This window comes from Thalassophryne amazonica, chromosome 11 (genome assembly GCF_902500255.1).
Source record: "Thalassophryne amazonica chromosome 11, fThaAma1.1, whole genome shotgun sequence".
Lineage (NCBI taxonomy): Eukaryota > Metazoa > Chordata > Actinopteri > Batrachoidiformes > Batrachoididae > Thalassophryne > Thalassophryne amazonica.
Window position 1 is genome coordinate 30721785 of NC_047113.1, and position 17641 is coordinate 30739425.

The 17641-nt window shown below is 39.3% G+C and overlaps 3 protein-coding genes across 12 annotated transcripts in view; all 3 read right to left on the minus strand.

The window, feature by feature from the left end:
* The window catches only part of LOC117519820 (protocadherin gamma-A11-like), a 911360-nt gene that overhangs the window by 684773 nt on the left and 208946 nt on the right, over positions 1–17641 (minus strand). For 2 of the 10 annotated variants that reach the window (XR_004563443.1, XM_034181095.1), the window contains exons 1-2: positions 7496–8216; positions 1283–3075 (exon numbers count right to left, since the gene is read on the minus strand). The exons of the other annotated variants lie outside the window; for them this stretch is intronic. Coding sequence is in view for 1 of the 2 variants with exons in the window: in XM_034181095.1 (XP_034036986.1) it covers positions 1283–3075; positions 7496–8093 (2391 nt within the window). In the remaining variant the exon portion in view is untranslated. Of the gene's footprint in view, positions 1–1282; positions 3076–7495; positions 8217–17641 lie in introns of those variants that run through there. 10 annotated transcript variants of the gene reach the window in all.
* On the minus strand, positions 10057–12516 carry LOC117520489 (protocadherin alpha-4-like). Its single transcript, XM_034181828.1, has one exon. The coding sequence runs from the start codon at positions 12457–12459 to the stop codon at positions 10057–10059; it is 2403 nt and encodes an 800-aa protein (XP_034037719.1). The 5' UTR covers positions 12460–12516.
* On the minus strand, positions 12624–17451 carry LOC117520490 (protocadherin alpha-4-like). Its single transcript, XM_034181829.1, has 2 exons — positions 14852–17451; positions 12624–12647 (listed from the first exon to the last, which is right to left on the minus strand). Exons 1-2 carry the CDS (start codon positions 17225–17227, stop codon positions 12624–12626), a joined length of 2400 nt encoding a protein of 799 aa, XP_034037720.1. The 5' UTR covers positions 17228–17451.

The window sequence follows — 17641 nt, forward strand, 5'->3', positions numbered from 1 at the left end:
TAGATAGATAGATAGATAGATAGATAGATAGATAGATAGATAGATAGATAGATAGATAGATAGATAGATAGATAGATAGATAGATAGATAGATAGATAGAGCAAATTATCAGTGCAGTTATGTTTCAGAACCGCGGACAGCGCCACTTGCTGTCTGGAAACAGTGAGTGTAACAGAATTGCAAAGAATAGCGAATGTTTTTTTTTGGGGGGGGGGGGGGGGGGGCAGTACTGGTATGAGGGAAAAACGCCGAAGTGTCACTCCAAAGATGGACTTTCTTGCTTCAACTGCTTCACCCCGAAGACAAAACCCAAGTGTGACAATGTTTTTTTTTTTTTTTTTTTTTTTTTTTTTTTATCCTTTCCTGGGCAAGTGCTCTGCAATGGTTCATAACAGTCACTACTGCCAAAGACAACAGCATCAACACTCCCAATTTTTGGACTCTTTCAAAAGCACTACAATATACGTCGCAAGGCCTTTGACACACTTACTGTTGTTAACCATATGTCACTTTGTCTTGGACAAATATTATCACCCAAGTCTTTCTCACAAGAACAGTGTGGGCATGTCTTACACAGCAAGACTCTGTCAGTGGGCATGTCTCACAAAGGAAACAAGTAAATCAGAAAAGACATGCACATTCAGGATGTATAAAAAAGGCTTGCTGGATCAAAAAAGAAAGATCATAGCCAAAAAATCCGCACAACCTGAAGGTTTTATTAGATACAATAGCTTTATTAGGTATTAGCTTTATTTTGTACTTAATAAAGCTTTTTGCATGGGAGCGTTCAGGATGTGGGTTTTTTTTGGGGGGGGGGTTGATCAGAGGAAACAAAATATCAACTTCTCAGTATAAATGTTAAAAATGACTATTTCTGACCTCAAAAAGGTGGTCAACATAGCCAAACCTGACACACATATGTAAATTATTACATTATTTTCAATCAAAACCTGCAAATGAACAACAGAAGAAGAAGAAGAAATGGATTTTTAGAGCACATGCTTTAAAGTGATACCTCACATTTACGTTCCCAGCCAAGGCCAGGATCAATTTTGTTACAACTGGGAACACTGAAGCAATGAAGATTGGCTCAGTGTTCCAAGTTGTGTCCATGCTCCCTGTCTGTGTCCTTGGACACAGACAGGGAGCATGAGAGAGACTGGAGCCCAGGTCTTATTGGCAGGCCACCTCCTTATTCCACTGCACTACCTGCTATACAAAAGGATCTTGGTTATAAAGCACAATGTAAAAGTGAACAAAGTTACATATTAGTTAGACTTACCATGTCTTTGCTGGGTAAAGTCTGAGTCCTTGTAAAAGTGTCACTTCCATTTATACTGATGAGTTCTGCATCTACAGGTGGAAACGGTGTGGGGAAAACCACGACATCGCTCTTCAGTGTGTCTGAGCTAAAACACACGTCATACTGCTGAGTAGATTTAGAGTAAGACCAGCTCCCATCAGGGTGGGTGGTGATCATTGGGGCACTGTACCTGCTGAAACTGCCATCTGTCCTGTGGCATTTGACAGCTATTAAACTGATGAGGCTCAGCAGAAAGATCACTGACACTGACACAATGGCGATCAGCAGATAGAGGTTTAAAACAGAGAAGTTGTCCTCCTTTATCGGCACATGTCTGAACTGAGTCTGGATGTCTGCTGTCCTTTCAACCACCACTGCATCAATAGAAACAGTAGCTGACAGAGAGGGTTCTCCATGATCACAAACCAGCACCACCAACGGGTGACTTTTCAGGTCACTGTCGCTCATTCTCCTCTTAGTCCTGATTTCTCCACTGCTGGTTCCGATCCTGAACAGGTTGTTTCCTTTAGGCTCAGAGAGGTGATAAGAAAGCAATGCATTGTATCCAGAATCTGCATCTACAGCCCTGATCTTTGCTACGAAATATCCAGCTTCAGCAGAATATGGAATGTTCTCACTGTTCACGGAGCCGTGCTCAGAATAGGGAGCAAGAATGGAGGGATTATTATCGTTCTCATCCAGGATAAAAATGTTCACAGTCACGTTGCTGCTGAGTGGAGGAACACCAGAGTCTGTGGCCTGAACTTTAAACTGGAAAGTTTTTAACTCCTCATAGTTAAAAGACTGTAAACTCGTTATTTCTCCAGTATCTGAGTTGATGTTTATCATTGCAGCCGCCATCAATGCATGATTATTATTTTGCAAAATTGAATAGGTCACATGACTATTTTTGCCAACATCAGCATCACTTGCTGACACAGTTTCAATAATGACTCCAAATTCACTGTTCTCTTTCACATATATATTGACTAACTCATCTGGGAACACAGGTTTGTTATCATTTACATCAGATACGTCCACAGTAATAATCCTGGTGCTGGAAAGAGGTGGGCTGCCCTCATCAGTCGCCCTGATGCTGATTTCATATTCAGATACGGTTTCTCTGTCAAGAGACCCGTCCACCACCAGTGCATAGTAATTCTTATAATTTGATTCCAGTTTAAAAGGGACATTGTTTGCAATTTTGCTGTGCACCACGCCATTTTTACCTCCATCTTTATCCAGCACTGAAACAAGAGCAATTACTGTACCAATGGCAGCATCCTCTTTAACTGTGTTTATATGCGATGTAAAAGAAATTTCAGGAGGATTATCATTAACGTCTAAAACTTCAATCAGTAATTTAGCATGTGAAGTTAGTGGAGAAGAAGCACCGTCACTGGCTCGAACTTGCAGCTCAAAAGCATTATTCTCTTCAAAGTCAATGCTTTTGCTGTTTGTTATAGTCCCAGTATTTCGATCAATAGCAAACACATCACTTTGTTTCTTTCGTCCAACCTCACTGAAGGAGTAAAATATTTGTCCGTTCAGACCTTCATCTAAATCAGTTGCATTCAGAGTTATTATTGATGTTCCAATTGCTGCATTCTCATACACACTTGCTTTATACAGTGTTTTACTGAAAACAGGAGGATTATCATTGATGTCCAACACATTCACTATAATATTCATGCTGCCTGATTTAGGAGGAGTTCCTCCATCTATTGCTGTCAGTGTGAGTCGAATCACGGACTGTTTTTCTCTGTCTAAACCTTTTTGTATAATTAATTCAGGCGTTACCTTGTCTCCTTTAGGTGCAATAAGAGAGAAGTGTTCATTTTGACTCAGCTTGTAGGTATTTACAGAATTTTTACCGACGTCTGCATCGTGAGCTGAATACAGGGGGAATTTTGCTCCCATCGCTGTGATCTCGGTGATATTGATTATCTGTGACTGGCTTTCGAACAACGGAGAATTATCATTTGCATCCAAGATTACTATTTCAATACCATACAGCTTTAAAGGGTTATTAATAATCGCTTCAATGCTGATGGAGCATTTCGATTGGTCACCGCAGAGTTCCTCTCGGTCTATTCTCTCATTTACATAGAGCACACCCGTCTTTACATTCACCTCGAAATATTTCCTCTTTGTTCCAGCGACAACCTGAATCATCCAAGACTCCAAATCTTCAACACTGAGATTGAGATCTTTCGCGATATTTCCAACAGGAGTTCCAAGGTTTACCTCCTCTGCGACGGAATAAGACAGCTGTCCAAAAACACCTTCCCAGCAGAAATCCAGCAGCACGAACGAGATATAAATCCACAAAGCGCTCGGTCTGCCCGACATTTCCTCTATTCCAGTCACATAGGATCACCACAAATATGAAGAGATTAATCTCAAAATATCAGATGTTTAAAATCATGTTTTTTTTCCAGTCAGGAGAGAAAACTGCTCTTTGTCGTCTGATCTCTCTTTGTAACAAAGCCCGTTTCGTCATCGTCTAATCTGGGAGGAGAACCACCAGACTATCCAGGCTAACATTCAAATGTCATGGTCTACAATGTCCCCTAGTGGCCAAATCCTAGAACTACATCAAACCTCAGCGACAATCAGAAATATATTTTTTAGTGTATACATCATTTCTAATGCATCTATATGTTATATGTATACTGTCAACCCCCCCCCCCCCAAAAAAAAAAACCAAAAAAACAATTACAGACAAGAAGATCAGTTTCAAAAAGCAAAAAGTGATCAGTGCTGGTTTTCCTAAATAAATGTCAATAAATATGAAAACAATAAACTGGCTCTGCATGAAGTTTGAAGAATCACTTCATTTGCAATACCCCCTTGGGCCAATTAAGAGTGTGTGTGTGTGGGGGTGGGTGGGGGGGGGGGGGGTGGGTGCAGCTGTAGCCTATTCCAGCAGTCTTTGGTAGTTGTAGATGATAAGCCGCCAGTCCATCACAGGGCCACAGTCAAACAGACACTTTCTAACAGATCAACAGTAACATTTAAAGATGCCCATTCACTTAGCCTGCATGTCTTTGGTCACCCTGAGCACTTAAGGAACCCAAACAATCCCAAGGAGAACATACAAACTCCATGCAGAATGGACCAGCGAGGAAGTTATCCTAGAACCTTCTTACTGTAAGGCGACAGTGCTCACCACAAAGCCACTGTCCTGCCTGGAATTAATCACTTTCCACTTAATATTCTAAGGCGATATTTAACAAAGAAAATAAATACTTTTGCACAATTTTCAAGAACCAATTTTAGCCAATTTATGGTTTGCATATAATATGGGGGATATTTTCACCCAAGCTGAATAAAAATTTATAATACTGCTAATAATTATAAAAATAAAAAAATGCATTACACTGGCACTGTGACTTGAATAAGAAATAAAAAGGCCAACATAAAGTGTGAATGATTCACTTCTTACTGATAATTCGTAAATGATAAGCAAGGAAATAGAGATTTTCCTGAACACACTATTTTTGCAGTAATTGCAGATATATAACTTTGCAAATGTATTCTCAATCCATAAACCAAGATATATATTTACCCAAAGAATGAAAATTCATCCTGCCATTAAGAATGGTAACAAATAAATAAATAAATGAATAAAAATGATTACGTCTGCGCTGGGACATCAATAAGAAGTCATATAGCTAAAACAAATATATGAGCCCACCTGTAATAAGAAGAAAAGGTGATACCCTTCTCCCACAAAGAATTATTTGTTTCATCACGTACAAAACAGAACAACTTGATTTGGACATGGATATTAGATTGTGTGGCAACACCAATACACACTCCAGAAGCCCAGATGTGTAAAAGTACAAAACTGTTGTCAAGAAGAAATTGGACCAATAATTGATGAGGTGTCATAAAAAATACTGATGTAATGGGTGAGTGCTTGTACAGTAGCAATTACTATTTTTGTTTTTGTTTGTTTGTTTTCAACATTTACAAGTGCAAGATGGCTAAATAATAATAAATAAATATAAATAACATATTTCAGGGAAGGAACTTCAGATTAACATATAATATTAATTGAGGAATGCAAAGAAATCAAAACTCTATGACGTAACCACACATAATTTGGCACACTTGAAGAAACACACACACACACACACACACACACACACACACACACACACACACACACACACACACACACACACACACACACACACACACACACACACACACACACACACACACACACAAACCAAACAAAATAAAAATAAATCAAGATAAAACAAATATAAAATTTGCATTGTGTTAGAAAATGTGAAACGTAATTAAAATGCTAAAATATATTCAAGTAAAAATTGATAAATTAATGCAGTGTGGCTATTGCAAATACACAATAATTTGCTCATCTTATGCTTACCTTTTCTTTGTTGGGTAAAGTCTGAGTCCTGGTAAAAGTGTCACTTCCATTTATACTGATCAGTTCTGCATCTACAGGTGGAAACGGTGTGGGGAAAACCACAACGTCGCTCTTCCATGTGTCTGAACTGAAACACACGTCATACTGCTGAGTAGATTTAGAGTAAGACCAGCTCCCATCAGGGTGGGTGGTAATCATTGGGGCACTGTACCTGCTGAAACTGCCATCTGTCCTGTGGCATTTGACAGCTATTAAACTGATGAGGCTCAGCAGAAAGATCACTGACACTGACACAATGGCGATCAGCAGATAGAGGTTTAAAACAGAGAAGCTGTCCTCATTTATCGGCACATGTCTGAACTGAGTCTGGATGTCTGCTGTCCTTTCAACCACCACTACATCAATAGACACAGTAGCGGACAAAGAGGGTTCTCCATGATCACAAACCATCACCACCAACGGGTGACTTTTCAGGTCATTGTCACTCATTCTCCTCTTAGTCCTGATTTCTCCACTGCTGGTTCCGATCCTGAACAGGCTGTTTCCTTTGGGCTCAGAGAGGTGATAAGAAAGCAGTGCGTTGTATCCAGAATCTGCGTCTACAGCCCTGATCTTTGCCACAAAGTATCCCACTTCAGCAGAATATGGAATGTTCTCACTGTTCACAGAGCTGTGCTCGGAATAGGGAGCAAGAATGGAGGGATTATTATCATTCTCATCCAGGATAAAAACGTTCACAGTCATGTTGCTGCTGAGTGGAGGAACACCAGAGTCTGTGGCCTGAACTTTAAACTGGAACATTTTTAACTCCTCATAGTTAAAAGACTGTAAACTGGTTATTTCTCCAGTATCTGAGTCGATGTTTATCATTGCAGCCGCCATCAATGCATGATTACTTTGTAAAATCGAATAGGTCATGTGACTATTTTTGCCAACATCAGCATCACTTGCTGACACAGTTTTAATATTGACTCCAATTTCACTGTTCTCTTTCACATATATATTGACTAACCCGTCTGGGAACACAGGTTTGTTATCATTTACATCAGATACATCCACATTAATAATCCTGGTGCTGGAAAGAGGTGGACTGCCCTCATCAGTTGCAGTGATGCTGATTTCATATTCAGATATAGTTTCTCTGTCAAGAGGCCCGTTCACCACCAGTGCATAGTAATTCTTATAATTTGATTCCAGTTTAAAAGGGACATTGTTTTCAATTTTGCTGTGCACCACACCATTTTTACCTCCATCTTTATCGAGCACTGATACAAGAGCAATTACTGTACCAATGGCAGCATCCTCTGTGACTGTGTTTATATGCGATGTAACAGAAATTTCAGGAGGATTATCATTAACATCTAAAACTTCAATCAGTAATTTAGCATGTGAAGTTAGTGGAGAATAAGCCCCATCACTGGCTCGAACTTGAATCTCAAAAGCCTTATTTTCTTCAAAGTCAATAGTTTTCTTGTTAGTTATCTTTCCAGTTTTTGCATCTATATCAAACAGATCAGTTATCACCCGCTCTACGTCATTAAAGGAATAAAATATTTGTCCATTTGGGCCTTCATCTAAATCAGTAGCATTAATGGTAATTATTGATGTGCCAATTTTTGCATTCTCATACACACTTGCTTTATACAGAGTTTTACTGAAAACAGGAGGATTATCATTGATGTCCAACACATTCACTATAATATTCATGTTGCCTGATTTAGGAGGAGTTCCTCCATCTATTGCTGTCAGTGTGAGTCGAATCACCGACTGTTTTTCTCTATCTAAACCTTTTTGAAGAATCAGTTCGGGAGTGATCCTCTCTTCCTTGTGTGTAATCAGAGAGAAATGCTCATTTGGACTCAGCTTGTAGGCATTTATAGAATTTTTACCGACATCTGCGTCGTGTGCTCGATGCAGCGGAAATTTCGATCCTGCTGTTGTGATCTCTGTGATATTTATGGTCTGTTCGGCGCTGACAAAGGATGGAGAATTGTCGTTTACATCTAAAATGATCATTTCAATACGGTAGAGTTTTAAGGGGTTTTTTATAACAGCTTCGACATCCAGTGAGCATTTTAGTCCGTTGCCGCAGAGTTCCTCTCGGTCTATTCTCTCATTTACATAGAGCACACCCGTCTTTACATTCACCTCGAAATATTTCCTCTTTGTCCCAGTAACAATCTGAAACATCCGAGATTCCAAATCTGGAACATTAAGGTTGAGATCTTTCGCGATATTTCCAACAGGAGTTCCAAGGTTTACCTCCTCTGCGACGGAATAAGACAGCTGTCCAAAAACACCTTCCCAGCAGAAATCCAGCAGCACGAACGAGATATAAATCCACAAAGCGCTCGGTCTGCCCGACATTTCCTCTATTCCATTCATACAGGATCGCCACTAATATGAAGAAATTAATCTCAAGAAATCAGATGTTTAAAATCATGGTTTCTTTTTTTTTTTTTTTTTTTTTCTCAGTCAGGAGAGAAAACTGCTCTTTGTCGTCCGATCTCTCTTTGTAACAAAGCCCGTCTCGTCATCATCTAAATCTGGGAGGAGAACCACCAGACTATCCAGCAAACATTCAAATGCCATGGTCTACAATGTCCCCAAGTGGCCAAATCCTAGAACTACATCAAACCTCTGTGACCAGGTTGTAAAGTTTTACATTCAAAATAATTTCTGATACATTTATTTGCATACTTTTTCTGTAGTTATTGTATGGCTTTTGCCTTACAATATAAAGCGCCTTGGGGCAACTGTTTGTTGTGATTTGGCGCTATATAAATAAAATTGATTTGATTTGATACTTCCAAAGTAAAAAAAAAAAAAAAAAAACAGCTAAACAGATCATTTCCAGTACGTAATCAGTGCTGTTCTTAAAAATAAAGACCTACATGAAGTTTGAATGAGACACTTTTCCACTGAAAAGTCTCAAACGGTATTTAAACAAGAAAACGTGTTTTTTTAATCAATTTTTGCACAATTCTCAGGATTCACTTTAAGCAAATACACTATTCACTTATAAAATGAGAAACACTTTCACTGACACTGAATGAAATTGAAAATTGACCAAACCGTTAATAATCTAAGAAAGAATAAAATCCATTTTGATGTCACTGTGACTTCAGCAGCAAATGGAAGCAACAGCCCGACATAGAGTTTAAATAGATAAAGGATTTTTTTTTTTTTTCAGAAGAAATTATGATTTTTTTTTGTAAGAATTGCAGATTTTTAATTTAGGAAATATACTCTTAACATAAACTGGGATATATATTTTCCCATTGAATGAAAAATTATACCACAAATAATAATTATAAAAATAATTAAATGCATTATGTTGGCACTGTGACTTTAATAATCTATCAAGCTATTGCTAAAACAAATACGTGAGCCCACCTTTAATGAGATAAACATTATAATCAAGTGGAGTCGCCACCCCCCGCACCCACACACACAAAGAAGTATCTGTGTAAACAGCTTGACCTGAACATGTCAGCGGGGTTACCAAGCAAAACTTATAGACAATCAAGAAACACACACATGTAAATGTATCAAACCCTTCATTTGCTTTCAGGAAGAACTGGATCAAGAGAAGAAGAAGGACCTTGTCATTGTACAAAAATGAATCAATGCAATGAAATTGTACATTTAACCTATCCTAAATACAATTAGACACATTCCAGTCACCAGGAGCACTGTGCAGCCACAGTCTAGCAACTGGGGACCAACACCAGATGCACAGGCTCTGCCTTGGTCAAGGGCAGAGAGAGGAGTAGACCCTATATATGCATGTTTTTGACAGTGCCCATTGGTAACACCCACAGACACAGGGAGAACATACAAATGACACAAAGAAAGACCAGGTGGAAAGTGTAACCAGGGCATTCTTGCTGTGAGACAACAAACCACTGTGCTGCCAATAACTGGATGCAACAAGACACATACAATGTGTGAGGTTTTTCTTCAGTAGTATTATGAATTAGGCATAAATTTACATTTGCAAGACAATGAATATAATTCAGAGAAAGAACTTTCACTTCTACCTTTAACTGAGGAAATAAAAGAAACCAGATACCAAACCTCCTTCAACAAAATTCATCATGTTATTTCAAGTATAAATCTATCATCACATGTGAAATTATAAATTAGCCTCTATAAAGACATCACACATAAGTGAGCACACTTTACAAAAAAAAAAGAAAAAAAAGAAAAGAAAAATAAACATTTAAATAAATAAAAGTTTTGCCTTGGGTTATAAAATGTAGAACCCATTTTGAATGCCAAACAGTTCAAAATAAACAAAAGAAACTTCAGGAAACGAAGATGAAGTGACTAAGACAAATATATTTCAATAATTTCCACACATTTTTCTTACCTTGTCTTTGCTGGGTAAAGTCTGAGTCTGTGTAAAAGTGTCACTTCCATTTATGCTGATCAGTTCTGCATCTACAGGTGGAAACGGTGTGGGGAAAACCACAACATCGCTCTTCAGTGTGTCTGAGCTGAAACACACGTCATACTGCTGAGTAGATTTAGAATAAGACCAGCTCCCATCAGGGTGGGTGGTGATCATTGGAGCACTGTACCTGCTGAAACTGCCATCTGTCCTGTGGCATTTGACAGCTATTAAACTGATGAGGCTCAGCAGAAAGATCACTGACACCGATACAATGGCGATCAGCAGATAGAGGTTTAAAACAGAGAAGCTGTCCTCCTTTATTGGCACATGTCTGAACTGAGTCTGGATGTCTGCTGTCCTTTCAACCACCACTACATCAACAGACACAGTAGCTGACAGAGAGGGTTCTCCATGATCACAAACCAGCACCACCAGCGGGTGACTTTTCAGGTCATTGTCACTCATTCTCCTCTTAGTCCTGATTTCTCCACTGCTGGTTCCGATCCGGAACAGATTGTTTCCTTTGGGCTCAGAGAGGTGATAAGAAAGCAGTGCGTTATATCCAGAATCTGCATCGACAGCCCTGATCTTTGCCACAAAGTATCCCAATTCAGCAGAATAGGGAATGTTCTCACTGTTCACTGAGCTGTGCTCAGAATAGGGAGGAAGAATGGAGGGATTATTATCGTTCTCATCCAGGATAAAAACGTTCACAGTCACGTTGCTGCTGAGTGGAGGAACACCAGAGTCTGTGGCCTGAACTTTAAACTGGAAAGTTTTTAACTCCTCATAGTTAAAAGACTGTAAACTCATTATTTCTCCAGTATCTGAGTTGATGTTTATCATTGCAGCCACCATTAATGCAAGATTACTATTTTGTAAAATCGAATAGGTCACATGACTATTTTTGCCAACATCAGCATCACTTGCTGACACAGTTTTAATATTGACTCCAATTTCACTGTTCTCCTTCACATATATATTGACTAACTCATCTGGGAACACAGGTTTGTTATCATTTACATCAGATACCTCCACAGTAATAATCCTGGTGCTAGAAAGAGGTGGGCTGCCCTCATCAGTCGCAGTGATGCTGATTTCATATTCAGATATAGTTTCTCTGTCAAGAGGCCCATCCACCACCAGTGCATAGTAATTCTTATAATTTGATTGCAGTTTAAAAGGAACATTGTTTTTAATTTTGCTGTGCACCACGCCATTTTTACCTCCATCTTTATCCAGCACTGAAACAAGAGCAATTACTGAACCAATGGCAGCATCCTCTTTGACTGTGTTTATATGCGATGTAACAGAAATTTCAGGAGGATTATCATTAACATCTAAAACTTCAATCAGTAATTTAGCATGTGAAGTTAGTGGAGAATAAGCCCCATCACTGGCTCGAACTTGAATCTCAAAAACATTATTTTCTTCAAAGTCAATAGTTTTCTTGTTAGTTATCTTTCCAGTTTTTGCATCTATATCAAACAGATCAGTTATCACCTGCTCTACGTCATTAAAGGAATAAAATATTTGTCCATTTGGGCCTTCATCTAAATCAGTTGCATTAATTGTAATTATTGATGTGCCAATTTCTGAATTCTCAGACATACTTGCTTTGTACAGCGTTTTACTTAATACAGGAGGATTATCATTCACGTCCAGAACATTCACTACAATATTCACGCTGCCTGATTTAGGAGGAGTTCCTCCATCTACTGCTGTCAGTGTGAGTCGAATCACGGACTGTTTTTCTCTGTCTAGATTCTTTTGAAGAATCAGTTCGGGAGTGATCCTCTCTTCCTTTTGTGTCGTCAGAGAGAAATGCGCGTTTGGACTCAGCTTGTAGGCATTTATAGAATTTTTACCTGCATCTGCGTCTTGCGCTCGTTGCAGTGGAAATCTCGCTCCAGCTCCGGTGCTCTCGGTAATATTAATGATCTGCGATGAGCTAACGAAAGATGGAGAATTATCGTTTACATCCAAAATGATCATTTCAATACGGTAGAATGTTAAAGGGTTTTTAATAACAGCTTCTACGAGCAGTGAGCATTTTAGTCCGCTGCCGCAGAGTTCCTCTCGGTCTATTCTCTCATTAACGTACAGCACACCCGTCTTTAGATTCACCTCGAAGTATTTCCTCTTTGTCCCAGTAACAATCTCAAACATCCGAGACTCCAAATCCCGCACATCCAGGTTGAGATCTTTAGCGATATTCCCAACATGAGCTCCAAGGTTTACCTCCTCTGAGATGGAATACGACAGCTGTCCAAGCACCGCTTCCCAGCACCAATCCAGCAGCACGACCGACACATAAATCCACAAAGCGCTCGGTCTGCCCGACAAATGCATAATTCCAAACAAAAGAGAAACGCACCGATATGGATTTTGACAGTTACCACATAAAACAAAATCTGTAGAAGGAAACAACCCAAGCGATTATGTCAGCATTTCTAACTGAAAAAGGACAATGGTGATCGCTCAGTCTTGTCTCGTGTCTCTTTGGAACAAAAGCCTCAACGAGCAACACCCTCCTGAACCTGGGAGGAGCCCACAACCAAAGAGAAAAGACTTAAAATGTGACGGTCTGCAGTGTCCCTGTGTGGACGTTTGAAATAATTACAGATATCATCATACGGACTGCAACCATAAAATAAAATTAATGACGGTAATGGCAATTTGCACAAATTCAATAGATAAAAAGCATTCAAATAATAAAGTGATGTCCATAAGAAATGTTAAAAAGCAAGGTAAGATGTAACCCGTGTTTTTTTGTTGTTTGTTTTTTTTTGTTTGTTTGTTTGTTTTTTACCTCCGCCAAGGAGGTTATGTTTTCAGTCGTGTTTGTTTGTTTGTCTGTCTGTTTGTCAGCAGGATAACTCAAAAAGTTTTGAACGGATTTTGATGCAATTTTGTGGAGTGGTTGGAAATGACAAGAGGAACAAGTGATTAAATTTTAGTGGTGATCCGGATCACGATTCGGATCCCGATGCTAACGAGTTAGCATGTCTATGGCATTTTCAGTGTTAAAAGTTAGCATTAAGCAGTTGCAGCTGTCATCAAGTTCGGGTGCATTTGTTTTCAAATTGTAATATTTCTTAAATTTATTTTTGTTTAGATAATAATATAATGATTATTATATACAATTTTAGAGAAAGCACTCTCTTTGTGCTTCCAGTTTTTTTTTTTTTTTTTTTTTTTTTTTACATCGTGATCCATCAGAGACATTTAAGTATGAACATCGGCACGTTTGGATTAATACTCAGGGTCATAGAGTGCACAAGAAAATATAATACTACAAGTTTAACAAATAAGTGCACCGGATACTGCAGTTGTATTTTTAACTTTATTTAACCAGGTTAATTGTCTCTTTTGCAAGGGAGACCTGGATAATTAGAAAGTTTCCAATCCACCTAACCTGCATGTCTTCAAATGTGTGAGGAAACGGGAGCAACCGGAAGAAATCCACACAAACACGGGGAGAACATGCAAACCACGGGTGGAAATCGAACCCATGACCTTCTTGCTACGAGGTAACAGTATCTCTCTCTCTCTCTCTCTCTCTCTCTCTCTCTCTCTCTCTCTCTCTCTCTCTCTCTCTCTCTCTCTCTCTCTCAAGTTGTGTCAAGCACTGAAGACAGACGCAAAAGCTCTCCTTCAGCACCAAGGACAGCGCTACAGAGACAGACAGCAAGTGTTATTACCAGACGCACTGGCCTTTGCCGGTAAAGAGTAATTACCAAATTTTAAGTGTTTTTCATAAAAATAAATAAATAAATAAAAATACATCGAAATAAGGGCATCAAGGCTATGGTTATTCACAGAGTGACCTTACCCAGTGTTTTAAAAATGCTATATGGTTGTACTAAAACTATCAAATGTCTTATTTTTCCTATAATAGTGTAACATATTTATTGGAAGTTTTGATTATTTTATTTTTCATTTTATTGTATTATATTATGCATGCCATGATTCCACATACTCCAATACAATAGGTGGCAGTATGCACCTCTAAAAAGCTGGGTTAGCATCCCATAACAAACGCAAAGAATAATTTATTTTACATATTTGTTTTTTATTTATAAATTTAAAATTTGTTTTAAAACTCTGGCTGAACACCTGACCAAGTCTTTAATGTATAAGCACTTTAAAGCATTAATTCATGATGGACTTAACCGATCACTTGCCTCGAAAAGAATGTCAGCTTTTCAAATTAGTTACCATTATTTAGCAGGATGGCAACAGTAGCAAGACAGAATGGGTCCTTTGTGACCATTTTATACAATATGGCTTTCTGTGTGGTTAATTCAACCTCGTCAAATGGATCATCAAAGAGATGTGTTCTGCATTTTTTTTTCATCAAGTGAGATGGCAGCTTCCATAGAATAAGTCACCACAGTGAGAATGCCACCTCCACTGTGAACATGGACACATACAGAGCCACACACATAAGGTTATGTGTTTATGGTATAGATTATTATTATTATTATTATTATTATTATTATTATTATTATTATTATTATTATTATTCAACACTGTCTTATACACTTATTAAATAGTCATTACTTGCAAAAGATCACTCTATGTTCAAACAAAAGGTCAATTATTCTACCATATGTCAGTAACTTACTTAACTACACAAACATTTGAGTGGATATTACTTTCAGTCTCAGAAGGGGATATATAATAATTCAAAAAAATAAACACAATGACAAACTAAATATAAATGCCAATACTTTCTTACCTTGTCTTTGTTGGGTAAAGTCTGAGTTCTGGTAAAATCATCTCCATTTATACTAATCAGTTCTGCATCTACAGGTGGAAACGGTGTGGGGAAAACCACAACATCGCTCTTCAGTGTGTCTGAGCTGAAACACACATCATACTGCTGAGTAGATTTCGAGTAAGACCAGCTCCCATCAGGGTGGGTGGTGATCATTGGGGCGCTGTACCTGCTGAAACTGCCATCTGTCCTGTGGCATTTGACAGCTATTAAAGTGATGAGGCTCAGCAGAAAGATCACTGACACTGACACAATGGCGATCAGCAGATAGAGGTTTAAAACAGAGAAGCTGTCCTCCTTTATGGGCACATGTCTGAACTGAGTCTGGATGTCTGCTGTCCTTTCAACCACCACTACATCGATAGGCACAGTAGCTGACAGAGAGGGTTCTCCATGATCACAAACCAGCACCACCAATGGGTGACTTTTCAGGTCATTGTCACTCATTCTCCTCTTAGTCCTGATTTCTCCACTGCTGGTTCCAATCCGGAACAGATTGTTTCCTTTGGGCTCAGAGAGATGATAAGAAAGCAGTGCGTTGTATCCAGAATCTGCATCTACAGCCCTGATCTTTGCCACAAAGTATCCAGCTTCTGCAGAATAGGGAATGTTCTCACTGTTCCCAGAGCCGTGCTCGGAATAGGGAGCAAGAATGGAGGGATTATTATCGTTCTCATCCAGGATAAAAACGTTCACAGTCACGTTGCTGCTGAGTGGAGGAACACCAGAGTCTGTGGCCTGAACTTTAAAGTGGAACGTTTTTAACTCCTCAAAGTTAAAAGACTGCAAAGTGATTATTTCTCCAGTATCTGAGTTGACGTTTATCATTGTGGAGAGCGGGAGTACATTATTACTTTTTAAAACGGAGTACGTCACGTGGCTGTTCTGGCCAAAGTCAGCATCCACGGCAGCCACCGTTTTAATTACTGATCCTACCGGACTGTTCTCACTCACGTATATATTAAATAATGGCTCTGAGAACCGAGGCGCATTATCATTGACATCAGACACTTTTATAGAAATAGCACTCGTGCTGGAGAGCGATGGGGTTCCTTCATCAGTTGCTATTATCGTAACGTCATAATTAGAAATGCTTTCTCTGTCCAAGAAGTCATCAACTAACAACGAGTAATAATTTGTATACGTTGTTTCCATTTTAAAGGGAACATTATCTTCTACTTTAATGTTCACATCACCGTTTTTTCCACCGTCTTTATCGCGCACTGAAACGAGCGCAACCACGGTGCCTTTAACGGCGTCTTCATTCACTGTGTCACCTAATGACGTCACGCTAATCTCCGGCGCGTTATCATTAAGGTCGACCACTTCCACCAGCACTTTGCAATGAGCAGACATCGGAGGTTGGCCTCTATCTGTAGCCACCACGCGTATCTCAAACGCTTTTCGTTCCTCATAGTCTATATTTCCTTTTACCTTAATCACACCAGTCTCACTTTCAATTTCAAACACATCAAGCACGCGGTCTTGATCAGTGCTCCTCAGTGAATAGATGATCTCACCATTCACGCCCTCATCTGCGTCTGTGGCGTTCACAGCCATCACGGATCTCCCCAAAGGGGTGTTTTCCAGAATTGTGGTTTTATATAATGACTCACTGAATAGCGGGATATTGTCGTTAATGTCTAAAACATTTATAACGAGTTGTGATGTACCTGATTTTGGAGGATTACCGCCATCTACTGCGGTTATTGTCATCACGATGACAGGCTGCTTCTCCCTGTCTAACGCTTTCTGCAGCACTAACTCAGCAGACACGCTCCCCGCTCCTTTGTGCACCGCCAGAGAGAAATATTCATTTGGACTCAGTTTGTAAGTGCTCACGCCATTTTTCCCCGCATCGGCATCACTTGCATCGGACAGAGCAAATTTTACCCCTGGCAAAGAACTCTCTGCAATATGCAAATTTTGTATCGTGTTTGTAAACAAAGGAGAGTTATCATTTACATCTAAAATATCCACATCAAAACGATAAAGTTTTAACGGATTGTTAATAAGAGCTTCGACGGTGAGAGAGCATTTAACTTCCTCCGTGCAAAGCTCCTCCCTGTCTATTCTGTCGTCGACATAAAGAACGCCAGTCTTTAGGTTTACCTCAAAGAATTTTCTCTTTGATCCAGTGACGATCTGAAACATGCGGGGCTGTAAATCCTGCAAATTCAGGTTTAAATCTTTAGCGATGTTTCCAATAGGAGTCCCTGGGTTTACCTCCTCTGAGACCGTGTAGGAGAGCTGTGCACACGCTGCGTCCCAAAAAACATCCAACAGAAAAATCCCGACATATATCCAAATGTAGCTCCAGCCAGAAAAACAAGTCATGTTTTTGTCCAGTGAGAGCACTGAGGGTTTCCTGACACCATGCAATGTGGTGATATGAAAAAAAAATAGATTAAAATGAGGAATATACACTTGCAAAATCGTCTCTTCTGTTCTGATCTGTTCAGAACAAAGCCTGAAGAAAAAATGTGCATCTTCTCAGTCATCAGGAGGAGGCTGGTTCTATCAGACATCAGTGCTGTCTCTGATGGATCAACACTGACACCACGTGGACAAACAGGTGATGTGCCGTCAGTAAAGAAACGTTATCAGGGTGTCGAAAGGTATTTGTCACTGACGAACATTTAGAGCACATGATTTGATTTTACAGACGACTCATTTGCATCAGTACCACGGACAGCGCTCTACATTTGTGTCTTCAATTATGAAGCAGTATGTGAAATATTATTAAATCTT